The sequence below is a fragment of the Protopterus annectens genome, chromosome 14.part0 (genome assembly GCF_019279795.1).
Source record: "Protopterus annectens isolate FY-2018-M chromosome 14.part0, PAN1.0, whole genome shotgun sequence".
NCBI classification, from domain to species: domain Eukaryota; kingdom Metazoa; phylum Chordata; order Ceratodontiformes; family Protopteridae; genus Protopterus; species Protopterus annectens.
The window spans coordinates 281362903-281386292 of NC_056748.1; the positions used below are offsets into that span (position 1 = coordinate 281362903).

The following is a 23390-nucleotide window of genomic DNA, read 5'->3' on the forward strand; positions in this document are numbered from 1 at the left end:
TAGAAGAAAAAATAAGCAAGTAAAACAATTTTTGTTCTTAATACATGTATAAAACATTTCATGATATAAATAGCATGTTATAAAGTAAAGCTTTTAAGTGACTGCTGTATATGACAAATATACTAAGGTAAACCAGTTTTATTTTTCCTTTTTAGTTTTAAGAAATGCAGGCATTACAATGTAAAAGAAGAAAGGACTCCTCTAAGCTAATATGCTGTAATCTTTAGCTGTTGGGGTGGGGGTGGTGGGATGTGGAGTTAAAGTGCACTGATTATAATTTATGTAGAGTTGAAAAGTTTTTTCTTACTTTTGGATAAATGAATGTCTGTATTAATATCCCTGGTTCAATCTAATATTTTTTTGTGTAAGCATGTGGACTTTAAGATGAGAGAACACTGTTAATGCAATGAAATGTTTTCCTTTAACAAATAAAGGTGTGGTGTGAGTTCAGAAGTATGCATCTGAGGGCTGCTGTACATTCTGTTATGTTTCCATGCAGACAAACTGACTACTGGTGCAGGCAATAAATCTCAAGAGCTATGGGCATTGTTTGCTGAGGGAATCATAAAATGAAAAGGTACAAGAGCAAGCAGCTTAGTAGAAAAAAATGAGTTTGAAATTTTTGGAAGTTAACAACAGATAACAGCTTTCTAGGTACATAAATACTTTAATGGATTACTTACAACAGTGTATTATTTAGTTTTATTTAAAGACAGCCAGTGTACTTTTTCTTAACATTCAAAGTTAATGTTTTCTGAAAGAATACAAACTATTTTTCACATTTGGGAAAGGAATAGAAATAAGACTAACAGAAAGCAATTAGTGTGAATAGGAGCACAGGCTATAACATGTGCCTTTAGCATGGATAATCTTAATTTTAGTTTAGGTAATGTTTGTGGGAAAAGCTGCTGATTTGGGATAATTTCTAATATCAGGAGGATTAAACTTCATTATTTTTATTTATTTTATTTATTTTTATTTTACATTTGTTAACCGGGCTAGTCCAGCTGGATATATTTCCATTTTCAGTGGAGGCCCGGGGAGAAAAGCTCCAGTAGTAACACAGAGATAATATAACACTTAAAAATAACCAGTACAAATTATACAAAGAAAGGATATTAAGAATACTTAGTCATGAGTATTAATGCGAGGAAAAACTAACATTAATGTCCTATAGACATACAGAATTAGCTAGTCACTGTGCAGAAATGATATCTGCGATAAGATACAGTACATTCAGAGGAATTACATTACTAACATAGGTAGTTTCATTTACTAGAGATAAATACTACTTCTGGAGGGGTGAAGTAGTAAAGATTGGTATGAGGAGGCAGTACAGAGAATAGCAGTAGAGAGAGCAGAGGAATTAGTCAGGGTTGCTACAGGGACATACCCAGTGAGTTTTAAGATGTTTTTTGAGCCTTTGTTTAAAGAGTTGCAGGGAGGGTTGTAAAGTTAGATTTGGTGGCAGAAGATTCCAATTTTTTCCTGCAGTATTGGAGAATAAGGAGTCCCCTGCCAAGTTGTTTGACTTGCTTGTGCTAGCAAGAAGTTTACTACAGGATCGTAAGGAGTTGAGATTCCTATAGGGAGTAATTAGGTCGGAAAGTATAGGGGTGTTGTTAGGTTGATAAAATAATTTATGAACAATGGTAAGTTAGGAAAGTATCAAAATGTTGTTTAAATCTAACCAGTCTAGTTGCCGTAGGTTCTGACAATGGTGTGTTCTAAAAGGGTTTCCAGTGGCAAATCTGGCTATATTATTATAGGAGTTAGCTAGTTTGACCAGATTACTTTTTTTAGGTTAGTATATATGGGTGAAGCATATAGAAGAGTTGAGATTAAATGGGAGTGGGCAATTGTAGTTTGGGATGCCGGCGTTAAGAAGGGTTTTATTCTATATAAGGAGCTCATCTTTCTATTTACTGTTTTAATGGTGTTGTTAATATGGTTATCAAAGGTGAGGCTGTTATCAATTGTGATACCTAGCAGTTTGGTGGTAGAGTCTGGGGCTATAATGGTGTCATTGTTGGATTTAATTGTAAAGTTTATGGGGAAGGACTTAGTGGAAGATGTACATAGTTTTGTGTGTTTGTTTTAAATTAACAGATTACAGAGTGCTCTTGGGGTGTGTTTGTTTTTTTGTTTGAGTCTTTTAATTACAACAAACAAAAAGTATTATAAAATATAACACAGGTACAAATGGAGATGACAAGAAAACTGTACAAAAGATAAACCTGCCAAACATTAATGGGTGCATGGAATATTAAAAAAAGTAATATACAATAGGTGGGAATAATAACTTTTCATAATTATGGCTACAATACTATTTTGGAATATGAATGGCCTCACAGGTATAGACAAGAGTACTGAATTATATCAATAAATGCAGAGTGGAAATTAGTAATGCTACAGGAGACATATTTGGAATTAAGTAAGCATGTGACATTGATAAAGAAAGGTTTTCAGGATGGATATTCAGCAGAACATCAGGGACAAAGAAAATAGGGTGTGTACTTATTCTAATTGTTAGAGAACCTCCAATATTGACAGAAGAGGAAAAAAAGATAATAATGGTAGATTTCTGGTATTAAGGAGCTAGTGGCAAAGGTAGAGGATTTTATTAAGGGGCTAGTGGCAAGGGTGGATGATTACATTGGCATGTATTTCTATTTCACCTAAAACTGCTATTATGGAGCTTATGAAAATTTTTGGAGAAATCAGCCATAAGCAGGGAATATTACTTACAGGTGGGGACTGGAACTTGATTTGCAACAGGAAGGATGTATCTTGGGGATCTAAAAGGGAATTAAAACAAGAGAGGGCACATTTCTAAAGAAATTTATGAAAATATTTAGTACAGAGATGTGAATTCAGTAGTAGGAACTCGGAGAGAAGTTGTATATTATTCCCAAATGTTCAATAACTGGGCTAGACTAGAAAGAAATTACATTTCATGGGAACATGTGCAATTAATTGAAAGCTTTGACATGCATCCAATAACTACTTCAGATCAAGTGGCAATAACAACTAAGATACAAATGCAGGATAATGAAATAAAGATGGGACACTGGAGCTTACCCACCTAACTGTTAAAAGAGGAATTTAAGAAATGGGTAGTGGAAATTATTAGAGACTTATTAAGGAAGACAAAAATTTCTTCAGAACATATAACCAGTAAGAGGAATAAAATGAAAATGGAGATTAAAAAAGTACAGTTGTGTACACTTACCATAAATGTAGATGTTCGAGTGTATTCACTGTTGCAGTCATCACATTTGGGTTATCTGCCTGCAGATACCAGAGTCTTCAGATTTCTGCGTCTGATGCTGTCGCTTCTTCCATGACATCAGGTCATCAGGGGTATAAAACATGCGGCCGACTCCATTTTCTTGCCCCAGATGTCAGGTGCCCCCACAATAGGAAGCAATTATATGGTGTGGTACACCCCCCATCAAAAGGCAAATACACATGAAAAAATATATATGCCAAGCAAGAAGGAAAGGTAGAGCCAAGAGAGGTCAGGGGACTGGAGGGAGGGTAACCAGGACTGCAACAGTAAATACACTCGAACATCTACATTTATGGTAAGTGTACACAACTGTACTATGTTCTTCATGTTTCACTGTTGCAGTCATCACATCTGGGTTGATTCCCAAAGCTAAGTAAGGGAGGAGGTAGTTAAAGAGCATTAGGGCCAGCTATTAAGCCCTGCAAGACTGCTGTAGCAAATCCAGGTCTGGATTTAGAAAAGATAGGCAGGTGGTAATGCTTGGTGAAGGTATGTACAGAGCTCCAGGTAGCAGCTTTCAGGATGTCCCTGGTAGGGACTCCTCTGAGAAATTCCGTAGAGGTAGATGCAGCCCTGGTGGAATGTGATCTTATCCCCTGTGGGGTAGGTTTTCCATGGTGCTTGTAGCAGAAATTAATGCAATGGGCTATCCATTTGGAAATGGTTTGCTTTGAAATGGCCTCCCCCTCTGCCCCTGCAGCAAAGCCAACTAGCAGCTGGTCAGATTTTCTGACAGGCTTAGTCCTGTCCAAATAGAATCGGAGTTGTCTGTGCACGTCCAGAGTGCAGTATCCGTTCCGCTTTTTGTGGATTAGGAAAAAAAAGGAGGCAAATTAATGGACTGGTTAAGGGCCACACTAGACACCACCTTTGGCATAAAGGATGGATTAGTCCTGAGGGAAACCCTGTCCACATGAAAGATAATGAAGGGTTCCACTGCCATGAGGGCCTATAATTCAGACACTCTTCTTGCTGAAGTGACAGCTAGAAGTAAGACTGTTTTCCAAGAAAGGAATTTCAACTCTGCTGTTGCAGCTGGCTCAAAGGGGGGGAAGAGTGAGTTTTTCCAATACAAAGTTAAGGTCCCAGGCTGGAGTGGGAGGTCTCCTGGGGGGTCTTAAATTTTTGGCCCTCTAAGGAATTGTTTTAGCAAGGGGTGAGAGAAGAGGGGTGGATCAGTATTATAATGTGCTGAAATGGCAGAGGCATGAATCTTAATTGACGAGAAGGATAGGCCCTTGTGGAGCATTTCTGTTATTTACTCTAGAATATGAGGTAAGCAGGGTACCATTGTGCCCATCCCCTGAGCCTGGCTCCAGGAACAGTATCTTTTCCACTTTTCAGCATAGGATTTTCTGGTACTAGGCCTCCTTGCGTCCAGAATGACATCCCGCACCTGCTTACTGAGGGATGCTAGAGGAGAGGTCATGGAATCAACCAGGCTGCAAGGTTCAGGGTTTGAAGCTGAGGGTGCAGAATCTGGCCTGCCTGCTGGGACAGCAGGGAAGGGGTCTGAGGCAGGTGCCATGGTGGTAGCAGTGTCAGACTGCACAAAAGGGGGTACCAGTGCTGGCGTGGCCAGTCTGGTACAATCAGCATTGTCCTGTTTGATCTTTAGTAGAACCTTCGAGAGAAGAGGCAGAGGGGGAAAGGCATAAACAGAGAGGCTTTCCCAGGTAAAGGACAGGGCATCCACTTTCCAAGTTTGACTGTGGGGAGTTCTGGTGCTGAATTTGTTCAATTGGTAGTTCTGAGGGGAGGCAAACAGGTCTGCCTCTGGGGTCCCCCATTTGGTCCTCAAGAGGTTGAACATTTTGGGTTCTAGTTTCCATTTGTGTGGGTCCATGAGATTTCTGCTTAAGTTTTCTGCCAGTGAATTTAGTAGACCTATTAGCCTGACGAGCCTGGTCTGCAAAGCCATGGAACGTATCATCATGGAACTCAAACAAAGACATTGGTAACCTCCAAACTCTGGATCCCACCCAGTTCAGGTTTGTGAAAGGCAGCTCATGCCTCCTGAACCTGATCAACTTCTTTGAGGCAGTCACCAAAGCCGTAGATGAGGGTAAAGTGGTTCACACAGCCTATCTTGACCTTGCCAAGGCTTTCGACACCATCCCCCATTCTGGAATTATAGCTAAACTCAATAAACTAGGCATAAATCACGCCACAAGATGGGTTGCCAACTGGCTCACTGACAGAACCCACACTGTAAAAGTTGCAGACTCCAAATCTGACCTCAAACCAGTGACAAGTGGAGTATCACAGGGTTCCCATCCTGGGACCGCTCCTGTTTGGTATCGAATTCTCTGAAGTACAGGCTAACACAGAAGGCCTCTGGCTAATGAAGTTCGCAGATGACTGCAAACTAGGAGCCATAGTCAAGTCCCCAAATGATGTGAACATCCTACAGGGACTCTCTGAGACAGATGCCTGGTGTCAGAGCCATGGCCTCAAGCTCAATGTCAAAAAGTGCAGTGTCATTCCCTTTGGTAAAAACTCTGTACCCATGAACTACCACATAGGCAGCAATCTACTTAACACCGAATGCGTGATAAGAGACCTTGGGACCCAGGTGGACAGTAGTCTCTCCTTTGATAGTCACATTGCCACAGTAGTCAGGAAGTCCTTCTACGTGGCACACCTCATCATAAAAGGGTTCTCATCCAGGAAAAAAGAGGTCATCGTTACCCTCTACTCATCACTCATTAGACCCATTATAGAGTACAACGCCCCATTTGGAATGTACCTCACAAGACATCTGCAGCAGCTGGAAAGGCCACAGAAGTACCTCACAAAGAGGATTACTGGACTCAAACAAATGCCCTACACTGACCACCTCAAAAAACTCCAGCTTTACTCCGTAGAATATCGCCTACTCAGAGGTGATCTCTGCCTAACATATAAAGCTATGTCAAACCCAGAGCTGTTGTACATGCTACACCTAAAGAAATCCCAATCCCTCCGAGCTACACACTCTAGGGACCTAAACCTTGCCACCACAATAAACAGGACATGCTGGAGGGATAGATTCCTATCCCAGAGACTTCCCATACTCTGAAACAGGCTACCCATCCATGTCAACCAAAGTTCTTCATTAGCACACAAGAAAAATCTTGATGAGTGGATGGGAAATAGGAAATACACCCCGGGGATCACTTCTGTCTCTCTGCTCGTCAGTGGCACAGGAAAATAACTTTCTTGGGTGGTGTAAGCCAGGGAACCTTGTTGGTTAGGCTTGCATAGGCCCTTGGGCCGATAGCCTAGTACCTACCTATGAACCTATGAATTGATCTTGTAGGTGCACTTGGTAGCTCAAGGCCATGCTCCACAGAGCCATGGCTAGTCTGCAGAAAGGGTAGGAGTGGGTTCCCCCCTGCTTGTTTATGTACCACATAACTGTGGTGTTGTCTGTCTTTACCAATAGTTGTCCTGGAAGAATAAAGTCTTTGAAGGCTGTCAGAGCATTCTGTACAGCTAACATTTCTTTTTGATTGATATGCAATTGCATCTGTCTCGGGCTCCATTTGCCCTGAATGCAATGCCCTGCCATGTGAGTCCCCCATTCATAGTCTGATGTGTCTGTTGTTAGGGTTTGGGTGGCAGGGGGTAGAGTGAAAGGGAGTCCCTTGTTGTGGTAAGAGGCTTTTGCCCACCAAAGGAACTCTGTCCTTAGACAAGGAATGATAGGAATCATTGTTTCCAGGTCCTGAGAATGATGACACTATAGTCTTTTTAGATACCATTCGAGTTTCCTCATATGCAGTCTTGCATATGGAATTAGCAGAATGCAAGAGGTCATGAACCCCAGAACTTGCAGTATTTTCCTTGCAGATAGCTGGGTTTTTGTGGCCAATAGTTTGAAGTCGGTTGTCAAACTTGTTTCTCCAGAGTGAGGAATGCCATCTGGGAAGTTGTGTTCAAGCTTGCACCCAGGAATACAATCTGTTGGCAGGGTACTAGGTGAGATTTCTTTTCGTTGATGGTATACCCCAGTGAGGTTAGAAGTTTCTTTACAAATGCCAGGTGTTGTAATAGCAAGTCCTGGCTTTCTGCCTGAATCAGACAATCGTCCAAGTATGGGTAAATCTGAATATTTCTCTGCCTGCAAAATGCAATGGCTGGAGCTAGACACTTTGTGAATTCCCTGGGCGCAGTAGATAAGCCAAAGGGAAGTGCAGAGAACTGAAAGTGCGCGGAGCCTGCCCTGAAACGTAGGTATTGTCTGCAGGATTCTCTTATTTGGATGTGCAGGTAAGCTTCCTTTAAGTCTAGGGTTCGCAGCCAGGCATCCTTGGCTAGCATAGGAAGAAGCTGTTGAAAAGTTAGCATTTTGAATTTTGGAACCACCGGAAAGGTGTTGAGAATAGAGAGGTCCAGGACAGGACGCCAGGAGTTTTCTTTTCTGGGTACCAGAAAATGCCTTGAGTAAAAACCTTGTCCCCTTAGTTCTGTTGGGACAGGTTGAATAGCCCTGATACTGAGAACAGACAGAACCTGCTGTTAGGCCTCTGCCCACTGATTTGGGGGGAGGTCTGGCCAACCATTTGGGGCTGGTAGTGTGTGGAAGTGGAATCTGTATCCTCAGGAAACTATGTTCAAAACCCATTTGCCCTGGGTAATGAGTTCCCACTTTTTTTGCATGCAGGGCAAGCTTTCCTCCTAAGGAAGCAAGTAGATGAGCAGGGCTTGAAAGGATTAAGGTTAAGTCTTTGTGCCATTTTTCCGTAGGGGGGTGGCTTACTACTCCCTGCTTTGGAAGTGGGAGCCCACCACTGCTTATATCTGTGCGTAGCCTGAGACTGAAGTCTTGGTGGTCTGCTGTTCTTGGGTTTGGACTGAGAAGGCCTGGAAGGGACTGGAAAGGACCAGTTCTGTGAAGGCCAATGCCTAGTGAATCTGGGAGGCTGTACTTGTAGAAACTCTGTAACAGTTTGCATAGATTTAGCTTTTTCCTCCATCCTTTTGAGGATTTCCTCTGCCTTGTTGCCAAAAAGGCGGTCTTGGTTTAAGGGTGCATCCAGTAATTTAGCTTTAACATGATCTGGCAAGTTTTGTTCCTTAAGCCAAGCATGCCTTCTAAGTACAGACCCAGTGACAGCAGCCCTGCAAGATGCTTCTAAAGCATCAAAACCACATTGCAAATTATATTTACCAACTTGTTCTGCAGAATGCATTAAATCTTGCAAGTCTGTGTTCAGCACAGTCAGGAATCAACATCATTTTCTGTTTACGTAGTGCCATAATAAGTTGCTGATACTTTAACATATGAAACTGGCAATTTAAAGCCCTAATGGCCAAAGCAGCAGAAGTGTATACCTTCTTACCCCATCTGTCTAAGGCTCTAGAATCTCTATCAGAAGGTGTAGGATTTTTGGTAGCAGTAGCCTTAATGCCTTTTGGTCCTTGGGAAATGGTCTCTGGATCTGCAGTAGAATTCTTGAAGAGGAACTTGTGAGAGTCAGTACTCTGTAGTACCTGTCAGGTTTTCTGGGAGCTGGAGGTAAAGTGTCTGGGGTAAGGCTAGACTCCAAGAAAACATCATCTACAATTGCCAGAACAGGAGGGATAGCTAGAGGCCTTTGTTGAGGCAGGAGTAAGAATTCCCTAAGTCTTTTTTTGGACTCAGAATAGTCCTGGCTTTCCCAGCAGAAATGCTCCCTAAGGCTATGCAAGGTTTCACCAAATGAAAAATCTTCTGGAGGGGAAGCAGAGGGAATGGAATCCTCTGTATCAGAATCCTCATAAGTAGATAAGGGCAAAGCCTGGTAATCAGAAGGAGCAGAGATATCAGATTCCTGATCAGAAAAATAAGAAAGAAAATCGGTTCTAGGTCTCTTAGAGGGGGAAGGCTGGCTTCCCCTAATTAAGGTAATAAGGTCTTCAGCCATTTTAAGCATTTGTTTTTGAGGCATACAGGCCTGAGACAGTGGTTTGGTCATCTGTTTTCTAGGCATAGTGTGAGTTTTAGGCCTGAGAAATGTGGTACGTCTAGATGGAAACAATGTCGTCGGTTTAATATGAAAGTCTGTAGGCCTGAATACACCCTCAGAAGCAGGTACCTGCACAGCTGCTCCGGACCCATCCAAGGTAGAGACATCTGCAGGTTCCATAGTCGAAGAAGCATCTCAAGGCATACCGGACTCAAAATGGGTCTCAGTAGAGGCCTGCGAATCTGTAGTACCAGGTATTAGGGGCTGCGAAAGCACCTCACTGAGTACCGGCGGACTGGCAACTAGCTTAACAGAAGCATTGTCGGCAGTTTTGGACCTATGCGGTCTGTCTCTGCCTTTATCCTTACGTTTTTTCAGAAGATTGGTAGTCAGATGGCTTAACGAAGCCATTTTGAAGTACGGAGATGGAGAACTAAAGTATTTAGCCACAAAAATAGCCCGACAACGAATAGTGCGGGTGTTGAACAAGGCACAAAACTGACAGTGAGGGACGTCGTGGTCTGGGCCTAAACAGGTGACGCAGTAAGAATGAAAATCTCTGTGAGGTATTTGCTTTCGACAGGCAAGAAAATTGTTAATTTTTTCTGACATTGGTTAGAACAAGAAAAAAGGATCCTCAACAGAGTACTTATCTTCGTTTTTGAAGACTTCGGGTCGGAAACTCAAAAACGAAAATTTCAGGAGTCAGCCGATCAGCACTTGCGAACTGCTTCTGCTTTGGACACCGCACGGCAAGAAAGACTAATGCAATGGTGTCAGCTGCATGTTTTATACCCCTGACGACCTGACGTCATGGAAGGAGCGACAGCATCAGACACAGAAATCCAAAGACTCTGGTATTTAGGCCGGCTGAGGGATACCTGCAGGCAGATAACCCAAATGTGATGACTGCAACAGTGAAACATGAAGAACATCAGGATAGAAATAAAAGAGAGATATGGTTATGAAATAACAGAAATTTAGAGGGGCTGACAAGGGTTAAAGTATTGCAGAAAAAGTAGAATCTCAAAAAAAGTACTGTTGTGCTCTTCACTGTTGCAGTGTTCTTTACAATAGGGTATCCTGCCAGGGGCGGCCTGATATCTGGCCAGTATAGTGAACCCTTTAGGTTGCTTTAAGGTATGCCGAACATCACACGTGTCCTCCCCGTGTATAGCGTAGTGCTGTTTGAAATGCGAGGAATCCTACCTCAACACTTGGAAGGCAAAGATACTGATACCTAGGGGCTTAAAACTAAATAAACTGCCTCTATGCAGGAACATGGACAGCAACCTCCAACTGCTACAAAATAACCTACAAAAATGGAAATGGAAGGTACTTACAAATAACATGCCTTCCTCCCATGTCTACAAAAGCTATGACTTCCCATAACATGCAAAATAATTAGGATGAACAGGGAACAGATTCCTTCCTGAATGAAAAATATATGGGAGAAGAGTGGGGAGATGCAAATGAAGATGGGAGTGTTCCTTAGCAAATAAAAAAAAAATCCAGCCTGAGCAGTCACCATCTCAACAAAAGCAAATAAGAATATTAAAGGATAACCTACATTCCACTCTGTCAAACTAAATATTAATTGTCCCCACACCCTTAGTATTAAGGCCCTTTCAGGCATGATAATCACTGGTCCTCACACTCTTACACAACAGTCTTTTCTATGCCAAACTTAGTTAATGGTGTCTCAAAAGGTTAACTTCCTAAAATACTGTTAGGGGTGTGGCTACATCATGCTTCATGCTATTCAAGATCCATCTAGGGATATTGTCAGGACCTAATGGTGCAGTATTTTGAGCTTTTCATAGCACTTTTAGGATTTGGTCTTGTGTGAAAGCTGGAGGTGAGCCACTTTTAGGTATATCTTGATGGACAGACGGAGGGGAGAGAGGGGCAGAGTTACAGATAAATCTATCACCCAATAAGTTCACTAAATTTCTACGTATAAAAATCAGTTTCCAATAACTGAGCTATTTCCTGGTATTAGCCTTTCTAGTAGTGCTTCACTGTGTGCTTTTTGTACAAAAATTTCTGGGATCTGTGTGCCTGTTCATTAAGCACATGCAGTTTGCACACACTAAAATATACACCTAAAATATATACCACACACAAAAAAAAAAAAAAGTTATGTAGTCACCATAACATTCTATCTGTGTTGTTCATTTTCATTCTTCCAAAACGAATGGGGCTAGGATCTGACCCTTGGATATGAATCGACCACTTCTTCCAGCTCGTGGAACACTGAAACTCTAGATCTCCTCCCTTACCCACAATGCACTAGTCCACCAACATCCTCAGATCTTGTTTACTGCTCTTCAACCCTGTATGATGTAAATAACATCTGGAGCTGAAATAAAGGAACATTGGTTCCCTTCAGCATCTTTCAGTCCTTCCAGAAGTCAACATGGTAGGGGGATGGAGGAAGGGTCATTGAGGAAGAATGAAAATGGACAACACAGATGGAAAGTTATGGTGAATACATATCTTTATCTAATGTTATTTTCATTCTTCCTCAACAAATGGGACAGAGTCCCCAGCTACCTCAATCCTTGGAGGACTCTAAGGAAGGATATTCCTGAGAACTGCTGAGCCAAAGGCTGCTCTTCCCTAGAGACCAAATCCAATTTGTAATGGGCAATAAAGGTATGAGGATTAGCCCAAATTGCAGTTGCACAAATATCCTCTAATGAAGATCTGGATAAAAATGCTACAGAAGTTGCCACAGATCTGGTGCAATGTACTTTTACTGGTTTTAACAAAGACAAGTCCAATTTATTATGAACAAAGGTAATACAATCAGTTATCCATCTGGCTAAAATTACTTTAAAAATTGGCTTGTTCTAATTTCCTCAAATTTTTAGTTCTGTGTAGATAAAACTAATAATTTGTGAACATCCAAAAGGTGTAACATATACTCTCCTTTATTTGAGAAATTTGGAAAGAAAACTGGAAGGTCTGATAACCTGATTACTGTCGGATTCTGACGCCACCTTAGGAATAAAGGAGGGGTTGGCTCATAAGCATACTCTATGCTTATGAGCAATCAAATAAGGAGGCTTAGAAGACAGGGTCTGTAGTTCTGAAACTCTTCTAGCAGAGGTAATGGCCACTAAAAAGATGAAAGTCAAAAATTTTGGGTCACATTTAGCCAATGGTCCAAAAGAAGTTTGTGTCAATGACTGCAAATGAATATTTAAAACCCCATGGATGAGTGGAATCTTTTAATGGGGGTCTAAAAAAAGTTCCCCTTACAAAGGCTTTACAAAGTTTGGAAGAGGCCAAAGATGAATTATTTACTCCTATATGAAAATTGGAAATGGCAGCTAAATATACTTTAACAGTAGAGGAGCTAGCACCTTCACTGCAAATTGCAGCCAAAAATTCAAGAACTTTAGGAACCGGTGCTGAAAAAGATCAATGCCTTTTTGCTGTGCTAAAAAAACAAATCTTTTCCATTTACCTCTCTAAAGTTTTCTTGTGGAAGCATTGTGGAAAGATAAAAGAACATGGCGGACAGGGGAGAAGAGCCTGGGCAGTCTAGTTATCAACAGAAGTGGAGAAACAAGGCGGTCAACTCTATGCCTAAAATGTCTGGTTGTATCATGTCTGTTGGGTGAGACAGAAGTTATGGAATTGGATCCAGAATCCATGGCGAGTGAAGTAAATGAGGTCAATTTAAAGGAAACAATCTGAGGAGGCCAACACAGGACAATGGGTATAACTGTGCTTTTCAATTGAGATGCTTTCTGAAGAAATTTGGGGATTAGAAGTACTAGGATGTAGGCATAGAGTAGACCTGGGGGGCAATAGTGGAGAACAGCATCCCTCGGTGATTCCCCCAGTGGGGGAAGCAGGGCAAAGGGCCTGCTGCATTTGTTGTTGAGATGCAGAGGGACTGCAGCAAGGATGGCCCCATTGACAGAAAATCTTTTCTGCAACTTTCATGTTAAGTGACCACTCGAGGCATTAGAATAGACCTGCTTAACTTACTCTGCTATCACGCTGGATTTCCCTGGAATATGCATTGCTATCAGAAACCGACTGGATGAGACTGCCCACTGCCACACTCGCATAGCTTGTCGATACAGAGGATAAGACTGGGTTCCTCCTTGTTTGTTGATGTACCAGCCCACTGACATACTGTCCGTCTGAGTCTCAATAGCTCCAGAGGGAAGAGACACTTGAAAAACCTGCAACACCAGAACAGCAGCTCTCGTCTCCAGGACATTTATATGCATGTTGGTCTCTTCAGGGGACAATGTGTCTTGGACTGTTCTTCCCAAGAAATGTCTCCCTACCATATCTGGAAAGCATCCATGGTAACTATGGCCATGGGCAGAGGGAGATTAAAGAGCTGACCTTGCATAATCTGATCGGAGTATATCCACCATAGGAGGTAATTCTGGCAGGCTTGATTTAAATTGATTTGGGTGGCTAAATTCAGTGAAGAACGGACTACTGAGTCACAAGGGACCATGAAGAATTCTTATATGCAACTTGCTAGTGGAACCAGAACTATTGCAGCAGACAATGACCCCAATGCTTGAAGGATCAGTAGACCTGGAAGAGAAGAATGTTAAATGATCTTTTTGATCTGGAATCGAAAGGTTCAAATCCTTGATAGACAGAGAAAGGCTGCCATGGATACTACATTGAACAGGGCTCCGAAGAAATTCCAATGTTTGAGTTGGTTCAAGTTGAGATTTCTTGTAACTGATGATAATTCCTATGTGAGAGCATAACTGGAGTACATAATCTTCTGCTTTAATCAGATGATACCTGGTCAAAACAGTTATGTGCCAGTAGTCCAAATATGGAAACACCTGGGATCCTTGTAGCCTCAAGTGAGCTGCTTACTACTGCCATACATTTGGTGAAACCTCTGGAGGCTGTGGTAAGACCAAAGGGGAGAGCTCTGAACTGGTAATGACTGGCTCCCTGCTGGAAGAGTAGGTATCTCCTGGAGTGTCTGTTCATTTTGATAGGATAGTTCACATCCTGAAGATCTAGGAAGCACATCCAATTATCCTTGTGCAAAAAGGGCAGAATGGACTGCAGTATGACTATTCAGAACTTGGTGCACTGGGCTAATTTGTTCAGAATGCTGAGATCCAAAATTGGTCTCTAGTCCCCTGTTTTCTTTGACACTAAAAATCTTGAGTAAGTTCCAGACTCTCTCTGGTCTGGGGGGACTTCTTGGATTACTTTTTTCCTAGCAACTTGTTTATTTCTAGTGCTGCTGCTGCTTCCCTCTGATTGGGTGTAACATCTGGAATTTTGTTTACTATTAAGAGGGATGGTAGGGAAAAGGGTATTATATAACCTGTGGAAATAATCCTCTGCACTCATGAATTCAGTCAACCTGCCACTGTACGCACTCTCCATAAGCTGTCTACCATCTCCTTTCCAGCTATCTCTAACCTACACTACCCCCCCCTTTTCTCTCATCCTTAATCAGCTGTACTGTGAAATGAACTTGTAAATAGCTTAGACTATCTGCTCTGACTACTCAAATTGTTTTGGACTCACTTATTTTAACTAACAACAGGTTCAAATACTTGCTCATGCATCATTTGTATGCTTCTGATTTACTACTTCAATGCTTAACTACTAGATAAGTTTCTATAAGTTTGCATAACAACGTTGGAGCTGTCACTGCATCTATTTGTAAACTAAGGATGTACTTTACTTATTATTGTATTTTTCTATACATTTGTGTTAACTGTGGAATTCTTCTTCTTGGGCCTTCACTATAAAAGGGCAGCAGCTCAGTCAGACTAACCTGGTCAACAAATGTCAAATAAATAAATAAATAAATCTTTTGTAACCTTTAGCCAGGCTCTCTGGTGCACAGATAAATGACCCCTGACTGCCTCCAGAGGTGGACAATTGGGCCCCCTTTCAGAAGTGCTGGTAGGATCTGTCAGAGAAGGTATCTCTAGATTCTTGGTTCGGCAGACCTCCTCTGCTGAGTGGGTGACATCTTCAGTTAGAGTTCCTCACTCTGCCCCTGGGAGAACCATTTCCACGTGGATCTTGGAAGGGACCCTGGGACTTGCTGAAATGCATTTTTGACCACCTTCTTGATTCCTAGAAAAGGTCCTTTGAGTCGTCGAAAAACATATGGCCACAACACACAAGGTTTTACCTTCCTGCCTACATCTGGCTAGTGTGTCTTTAACTTTGAGGCCAAATAAAGAACGTCCGTAAAAGGAAGCACTGATGAAGGAAGACTTGAAGGGCTCCCCGAAATCACACAAGTGCATCCAGGTATGTCTCCTAATGGGAATGCCTGAACCCACTGCCCTTGAGGTACCTTCAACTGCATGGGAGATGAGCCTCATAGATGAGTTTGAAATAGATTGTAGTGTAGCTAACTGTGAGGCAATCGAGCTCTCTGCCTCGGAAGTAATGGCCCCAGAGAGGGATTTGGTAAGTTCTTTAATCAACTCCCTCTGAAGTCTAGTGAAATGTGCCAAATAATTCAACGACCAAAGTGCAAAAGTCGTTGAAGCATATACACACTTCCCGAATCTGTCCAGCACCCAAGACTCCCTGTTAGGGAGATGAACAGAGAAACTTTGTTCTGCAAGTTCCTTTTTTTGTGGCCACAGATATGAACATGGCATCAACTGGTACTCCCTTGCTCCAGAATTCCCTGTCCTTAGGTGGTCCCTGGATCCAGTCTGGTCTCTTGGGGATCAGCTCATTGGAATCAGGCTCCTTCCATGCCATACGTCTCAACCTGTTAGAGCAACAAATATGGAGAAAGCCACAAATAATGGGGGGGGGGGGTCCAAAGGCCCAAATATAGGGACACTGTTTAAATATTGCTCTTACAAAAAGAAAAGTTGATAGAACAGGTTTTGCATTTGCATGAATTTTCTGAAGGATATGAAGTCAGAAACTCAACTGTCTGCCATTATTTTCTAACTTAAGTCCTCACTGATTTGCCAGTATTTTGCCAGAAAACCTAAATTTTTATGAGAAATATACCAACAAATGAGGCAAAAATATGGACATTCTGTGAAAATCTTGACAGCTGAGAGGTATGGTCCACTCCCATCAAGAGATCAAATCAATAAGGTCATCACTCGGCTGAGTCACCCAGGAGGTAGATGGACCAGCTCCAAATGCCTCCAGGAATACTGATATCTCTTGGGAAAGGCTGTTGGTAAACCAGCCATCTCTTTGCTTTAGAATTTTCAGAATGTCTCCAAAGGAGACGCCATCAGGTGGTGATCTTGTGGACCCTTCCTGTCATTGAAGTTGGTATCCTCTGTGACAGACTCAAGGGGAGTCTAAGTGCCTCCTTTTACACATTCTCTTCCTAGGAACGTCTTTGGTGGGATGTTCTGGAAAAGTATTGGAAGATATCAATATACGCTGCTGGATATCCTGGTGACTTTTCTAGGCTGGCTGCCCCTGTGGTGCAAGAAGTTGAGGCTTAAGATGCAAAGACAACTGGGTCAAGGAAGAAGGAGCTGGGGAAAGTAGAAGCACCCTTTCCCTAGGAGCAGAGAAAGCTCACTCTACTACCTAGAAAGCAGAATACCTTGGAGAGGAAGAAACAGATGGCTCAGAGAAGACATGCTTCTGGACCATCGGCTCCCTTCGACCCAAAGGCAAACCACTGAAGGAAGGAGTTGGAGCTGAGCTGTCCAACACCAAGGCTTCGAGGGGCAGAGACAGATCCAACAACCTTAAAGTCGACTCCAACACCCTGGAACTGGTGCTGGTGCTACAGCTCTGAGAGTCAACCAGCTCTAATGTGCTCAGAGCTAGTCCAACCAAAGGTCAGATTGGAGGAAAAGAGGGTACAAGAGGGGTAGTATTCACAAAGGTCTCTGGACCCGATGGGGTAGGAGTCGGGAAACCCTCCATTTGAATTTGCGACAACAGGAGTTTCATTCTCCTGTCCACATCAGCTTTGGTCAGACTTCTGGAGGAACAAGAGGAAGATGCTATGGATGAAGCTCTAGAATGGTAAAGTTTGGCAGACTTGTCCAGAAAGGGAAAGGCGAGATGGGAGGACACCAGATCCAAGAGCAGAGGAAATCTGATATGTAGTGATTTATTCAATTCTGACTACGAATCCGAAGATTTCTTCTTTGAACTGAAGCGGTCAGATCCAAAGGTTTCGAAACCTTGTGAGGTGGTTCTGAGACCGGAGTCAAGGAAGATGCAGGATTTGTGGAATGCTTTTTAACTTTTCTTAGTTTTTTTTTTTTTTAGGTGTTTGAGCCCTAGATGCTGCTTCAGAAGTTTTATACAGAAGCAACCCTCTCAAGATCAATTTATTCTTTCGATCATTTAAAACCCTAGGGTTGAAAGCTTTATATATGTCACAAGCAAAATCTAAGTGTGCCGAGCCTAAACAACACACACTTAAAATATGCATCAGAGCATGCAATGTTATGATTGTAGGCCATACATTTTTTAAAACCAGGTTTTTCAGCCATACTGTAACCTATAGGAAAAAGAAAAGAGAAAGTTTTTTTAAATAAAGGGAGAAAATAAGGGAGGATTGTGTAGGCAGAAAGTTTTTTTAAAGAAAGAAACAGATAAGCTAATAGAAAAAATACACCCAAGAACACTACTACCCAAGAGTTTGCACTGACCATCTCCATACACAAAGGCAGCAAACAAGATATGAGGATGTTAGGGGACTACTGCATTGTGGGGGTAGGGGAGGAGCTCAAGATTTCCAGTGTTCCATGAGCTGGAAAAAGTGGCCAAGGTGGATCCGAAGGTCGGATCTGAACCATTTATTGAGGAAGAATGAAAATGACATCATCAGATCAAGTCCTTAAGCTTCCAAATAAAGGCTTATCTAACAACCATAAATGATGGTTGAGATGTCTCCAGGTGGGAAGCTGCAGGCTTTCTCTGTCTATACAAAGATGATGCTAGAAATGGCCATGCTCAGTGATACAGATGCCCATGTAAGAAACTTCTCTGTGACACAACAGAGTATTTTTGTTTGAAACCTGGGGATCATGTCAGTCGCCCTGCTAGACAGGGGTCCAGGGAAGTAAATACTGTGGTAAGAAATAGCCAGGGAACTGTTATGGCTAGGCTTGTATAGGCCCTAGGGCCGATAGCCTAGTACCAACCTATGAACCTGGAAGTTCTCATTACTGAATATCTTTAAAGATAACTTTCAAAATGAGGAAATACAGTACACTTTCTAACATTAATTTTCAATTTCATTTCCTTAATACTATTTTTCAGAACTGATCATGAAAGCAATAATACTTTCTCACAGCTGAAGTGTATCATGTATACTTCTGGCAGCAAACATTCCTAGCTCTACAAGTCTCACTCTCAGCTCTTTACTTTAGCATTTAAAATACACATGTTAACAGCTTTCTTATGCAATGACTGTGCTATGACTATTCCGAAGCACATTTAGACCAGCTTCTAATACTTAAGACTTTTGGTTTTTATACCTGAATCCTGAAATTGCTTTTTGGATGATGTTTTCATCAAGGCTCTTGTCAAAAACATAAGACAACGCAGCAATAGTGGGTCCCCAGGTCATGGTGAACAGGTCAAGGTCATAGTTGCCAGGAGTTATGTGAAGAAAGATCCCTTCATCGGTAGCCCCACGATGCAACAACACATTCCATACATAATTCTCCCTCACCAGACCAGTCTGTTCTTCTGGCATAACTATTTCTTCATTCCTACAAAAAAATAAAGTAAACATTTTTATATCCTCAGAATAATTGTGTTACTAACCAGCCTTACATACCAACTTCTGCAGACGACTACTGATTATAAAGATTGTCAAGCCACCTGTGACAGATTTATTTATTTCATCTACCACACCTCTACCCTTTAAATGTAAAGATTACATTACAAAATGGGAAAAAAAAGCAATAGTGGTAGGGATGTTTAAAAAAAAAATACAGCTGTGACCACAGTATTAAAAGTGGTATATCAGTCAACTTCACAGAAAAGGAGTTCTAATACATTTGGTATATCACCTGAAATTTACTTCACTAATTTAAGCTCTGATCCTTTAGACTGACATATATGTCACTCTGTGATATCTGATACTGCACTTTGGAAAAGACAATCTACATGTCATTTGAAACAAACTGTTTTGGATATATTATTCTAAAACTAAGGCTGCAGGTTTACTTAAAAATGTTAAAGCTCACAAACTAACTTCCAGCAGATTTGCAATTTGAGAGGGTTAGAAAGCAAATTTCACAAAATTTCTAATCTTATCAGCTGACCCCTAAAATAATCCTCTATCGGCCTCCTGCTTGATTACCCCATTTGCACCAATTAAAATTCAGCATCTTTTCAGCAAAATCCAATGTTTGGGGATGTACACTTGCTGACACCAAAGCATGCTGTGAAATGTATTGGCTATGTATGGACATTTAGCACAGAGCTCACTATTATGTAACCAGCAAACACATTCCAGCAAATCAAAAAACACCACAAGTTTGACACTATTAAAAAGTAACATTTATTTATTTATTTTACTTACCTACATGTTGTTATCAAGGTTGGTCTAACGGGGTTATACAGAGAAACCCGTTTTCAGAGGAGGCCCAGGAAGAAAAGCTCCAACCATATAAGCAGATTAACAACAGGCTTACAGATAAAACAATCTGATGAAGCATAATGGTCTGTAACATGCAACAGCTGTGTAATTCACTTGGCATGAAAAAGCATTAGAATTAAAACTAAAAAGGTGAAAGAGGTCAGTCTGTAATGATAAAAACAATGGTAGCAAAATGCTTGATTAATAGCAAGCCAATGTAAACACAGAAGTAGGCATGCTTAAAAAAGGGAGAAATGGCAGGGAAATAGAAAAAGAGAACAGTTAAGGAGATGGCAAAAAGAGGAGGCAAAAGGAATTTGGCAGTTAAGATGCAAGATAAAAATAGCAGGGTTTACGTGTTGGCCTGGACAGTACTTTTATGAGTGTAGATGGATGGTGAGGTAGTAAGATGCAACTTTGGGCATATATAAAAATAAACTCTTGGTAACTTACTTGGGATTTCAAAATGTGCAGCAGGTAGATTATTCACAAGGGAAAACACCAAGAATATTCTGGACCTATTAAGAAAGGCCCTCTCACACCAACATACCTGTTAAATTTAACATCAAACACTCCTCTTGACAGCTCCTTCATTGGGAAGGATCCCAAGCAGTAACAACCACTATGGAAGAAGCTAGAAAAAGTACAGTTTTGTACCTACCATAAATGTAGATGTCCGATAGATATGCAACTGCAGTCATAACATATGGGTTGTCCTGCCTCAGGCAGCCCTCGGTCGGCCGGATTCCAAAGTCTGGGTCCGACGTCGGCTGATGTCGCATTTCTCTCCGACGTCAGAGCAGCTGAAGTATATAAGCATCAGCCGACGCCATCTTCTTCAGTGTTTCTTGCCCCAAATGCCAGGTGCCCTCCAAGGAAGGCTGTAATCAAATTGGAAGACAAACATAGGTTTCCAGACAATAAATAAGCAATAAACAGATACACCATAACAGATATCCCCAGCTAAGGATGATAGGGATAGGAGTGGACCCAAGGCATAGAGGGGAAGGAGGGAGGGAAAACCCGACTGCAGTTGCATATCTATCGGACATCTACATTTATGGTAGGTACAAAACTGTACTATGTCCTTCAAGAATGCAACTGCAGTCATAACATATGGGTTGAATACCATAGCTTAGCTGGGGGAGGTGGTATGCTCTAAGAAAGGGATGGTGTAGCTATCAATCCCTGCAGGACTGCCGAAGCAAAGCCTGCTCTGGATCTGGAATATAAAGGGAGGTTGTAGTGTTTGGAGAATGTATGCACGGAGCTCCATGTAGCAGCTTCTAGAATGTCTTTTGTAGGCACCCCTCTTAAGAATGCTGTAGAGGTGGCTGTAGCTCTGGTGGAGTGTGGTCTGACATTGACTGGTACACTCTTTCCATGGAAGGAATAACAGAATCTGATGCAATGTCCAATCCATTTTGAAATAGTCTGTTTGGAAATTGCTTTTCCTTGTACTCCAGGGGCGTAAGCTACAAAAAGCTGATCAGACTTCCTACTGGTCTTGGTTCTGTCCAGGTAGTAGCGAAGTTGTCTGTGAATGTCCAAGGTATGCAACAGTCTTTCCCCTTTGTTCACAGGATTGGGAAAGAAAGTAGGCAGGTGAATTGCTTGATTTAAAGAAACCCTAGATACCACTTTTGGCAGAAAGGTAGGGTTGGTTCGTAGGGAGACCCTGTCTCTGTGAAAGGTTATGAATAGTGGTATTGCCATTAGGGCCTGTAATTCCGAAACCCTTCTTGCTGAGGTAATTGCCAACAGGAAAGCTGTCTTCCATGAGAGAAATTGTAAGTCCACAGAAGCTGCTGGCTCAAAGGGAGGTAGAGTCAGTTTTTCTAGGACAAAGTTGAGGTCCCAAGCTGGTACTGGAGCCTTTCTTGGTGGCTTTATATTCTTGATTCCCCTAAGGAATTGCCTTAACAAAGGATGTGAAAACACAGGTGGATCAGTGTTGTATCTAGCTGAAATAGCTGAAGCATGTATTTTTATGGAAGAATATGAGAGTCCATTCTGTAGCATATCTGCCAAATATTCCAGGATGAGTGGGATGTTCAATAATGATGCATCATGACCCTTGCTGGTATTCCAAATACTGAATCTCTTCCATTTTCCTGAGTAAACCTTTCTGGTGGATGGTCTTCGGGCTTCTGTTAGTATCTGCTGAACTTCCTTGGAGAGTGATAGATTGAGGTTATTCATGGGATCTCCCAAGCTGTTAGCTGCAGCATCTGAATGTTGGGATGTACTGTCTTGGAGTTGTGTTGAGTCAAAAGTTGGGGCCATTGGGGAAGGGCCCACTTTTTGTTGTGACATATGCTCCGTAGTAGTGGGTACCAGTGTTGTCTTGGCCAGTCTGGAGCTATTAGGATCCCCTTGGGCTTCTCTGCTTTGATCTTTAGTAATACTGTGGTCATCAGTGGCAGAGGTGGTAAAGCATAGATTTTTAGGAAGTTCCAGTTGAATGAGAGAGCATCTGTTTTCCATGCTTGTGGATGATATATCCTTGAACAGAACTTTTGTAGATGATGATTGAGGTGGGAGGCAAATAGGTCTACTTCTGGCCTGCCCCATGTCGAGGTGAGTCGTATGAAGATTTCTGGATGTAACCTCCACTCGTGGGGGTCTAGGAAATTCCTGCTTAGGCTGTCCACCAGCACATTGTCTTTGCCTGGAACAAACTGGGATTGCAACTGTATGTTTAGGCTCAGTGATTTTTCCCAAAGATGCATTGTCAGTCTGCAAAGGGGGTAAGAATGGGTGCCCCCCTGCTTGTTTATGTACCACATCACTGTGGTGTTGTCTGTCCGTATTAGCAGGTGGCCTTGCTGAAGTTGTCGTCGAAAGGCCTCGATGGCATACATTACTGCCAGCATTTCTTTTTGGTTGATATGCAGATGTGTTTCCTTTGGAGACCATTGTCCTTGAATACATCTGCCTTCCATGTGCGCCCCCCATCCAAGGTCTGAGGCGTCCGTGGTCATGGTCCGTGTTATCTGACGTTTTTTGTACGACATACCTGTGTTTGCCTGGCTTACCGAGGCCCACCATAGAAATTCCTTTTGTAGGCATGGAATGAGCGGTATGGTTGCCTCTAGGTTGTTGCTATGTTGAGACCATAAGCTTTTTAGGTACCATTGAAGCTTTCTCATGTGTAGTCTTGCTAATGGAACCAGGAGAATGCAGGATGCCATGTAACCCAGGGCCTGTAGGAATCTCCTTGCAGTCATCTGGGTGAGCTTTGCCAAACCTTTGAAATATTGGGTTAACTTCTTTTGCTTGTCTTCTGTCAGGTAAGCCATTTGAGAGGTTATTTGCTGGGATGGCTGAAGTCTTGACTTTTGGAAGTTGACTGTGTATCCCAGAGCCTGTAGCAATTGTATGACATAATTCAAGTTTTTTGTCAAAATCAGTTTGTCATCCGCTTGTATGAGGCAGTCGTCCAGGTACGGGTAAATTTGGATCCCCTGGAGCCTGCAATGAGCAATTACTGAAGCCAGGCATTTCGTGAATACTCTGGGCGCAGTAGATAAGCCAAATGGCAATGCTGAGAATTGATAATGCTCTGGCCCTGCAAGAAATCTGG

The 23390-nt window shown here is 42.1% G+C and overlaps 1 protein-coding gene across 5 annotated transcripts in view; it reads right to left on the bottom strand.

Annotated features, from left to right (window-relative positions):
- The window catches only part of GBF1 (golgi brefeldin A resistant guanine nucleotide exchange factor 1), a 4751435-nt gene that overhangs the window by 1475011 nt on the left and 3253034 nt on the right, over positions 1–23390 (bottom strand). For all 5 annotated transcript variants that reach the window (XM_044055999.1, XM_044056000.1, XM_044055998.1 and 2 more), the window contains one exon: positions 18693–18929. In XM_044055999.1, coding sequence (XP_043911934.1) covers positions 18693–18929 — 237 coding nt within the window. The remainder of the gene's footprint in view (positions 1–18692; positions 18930–23390) is intronic.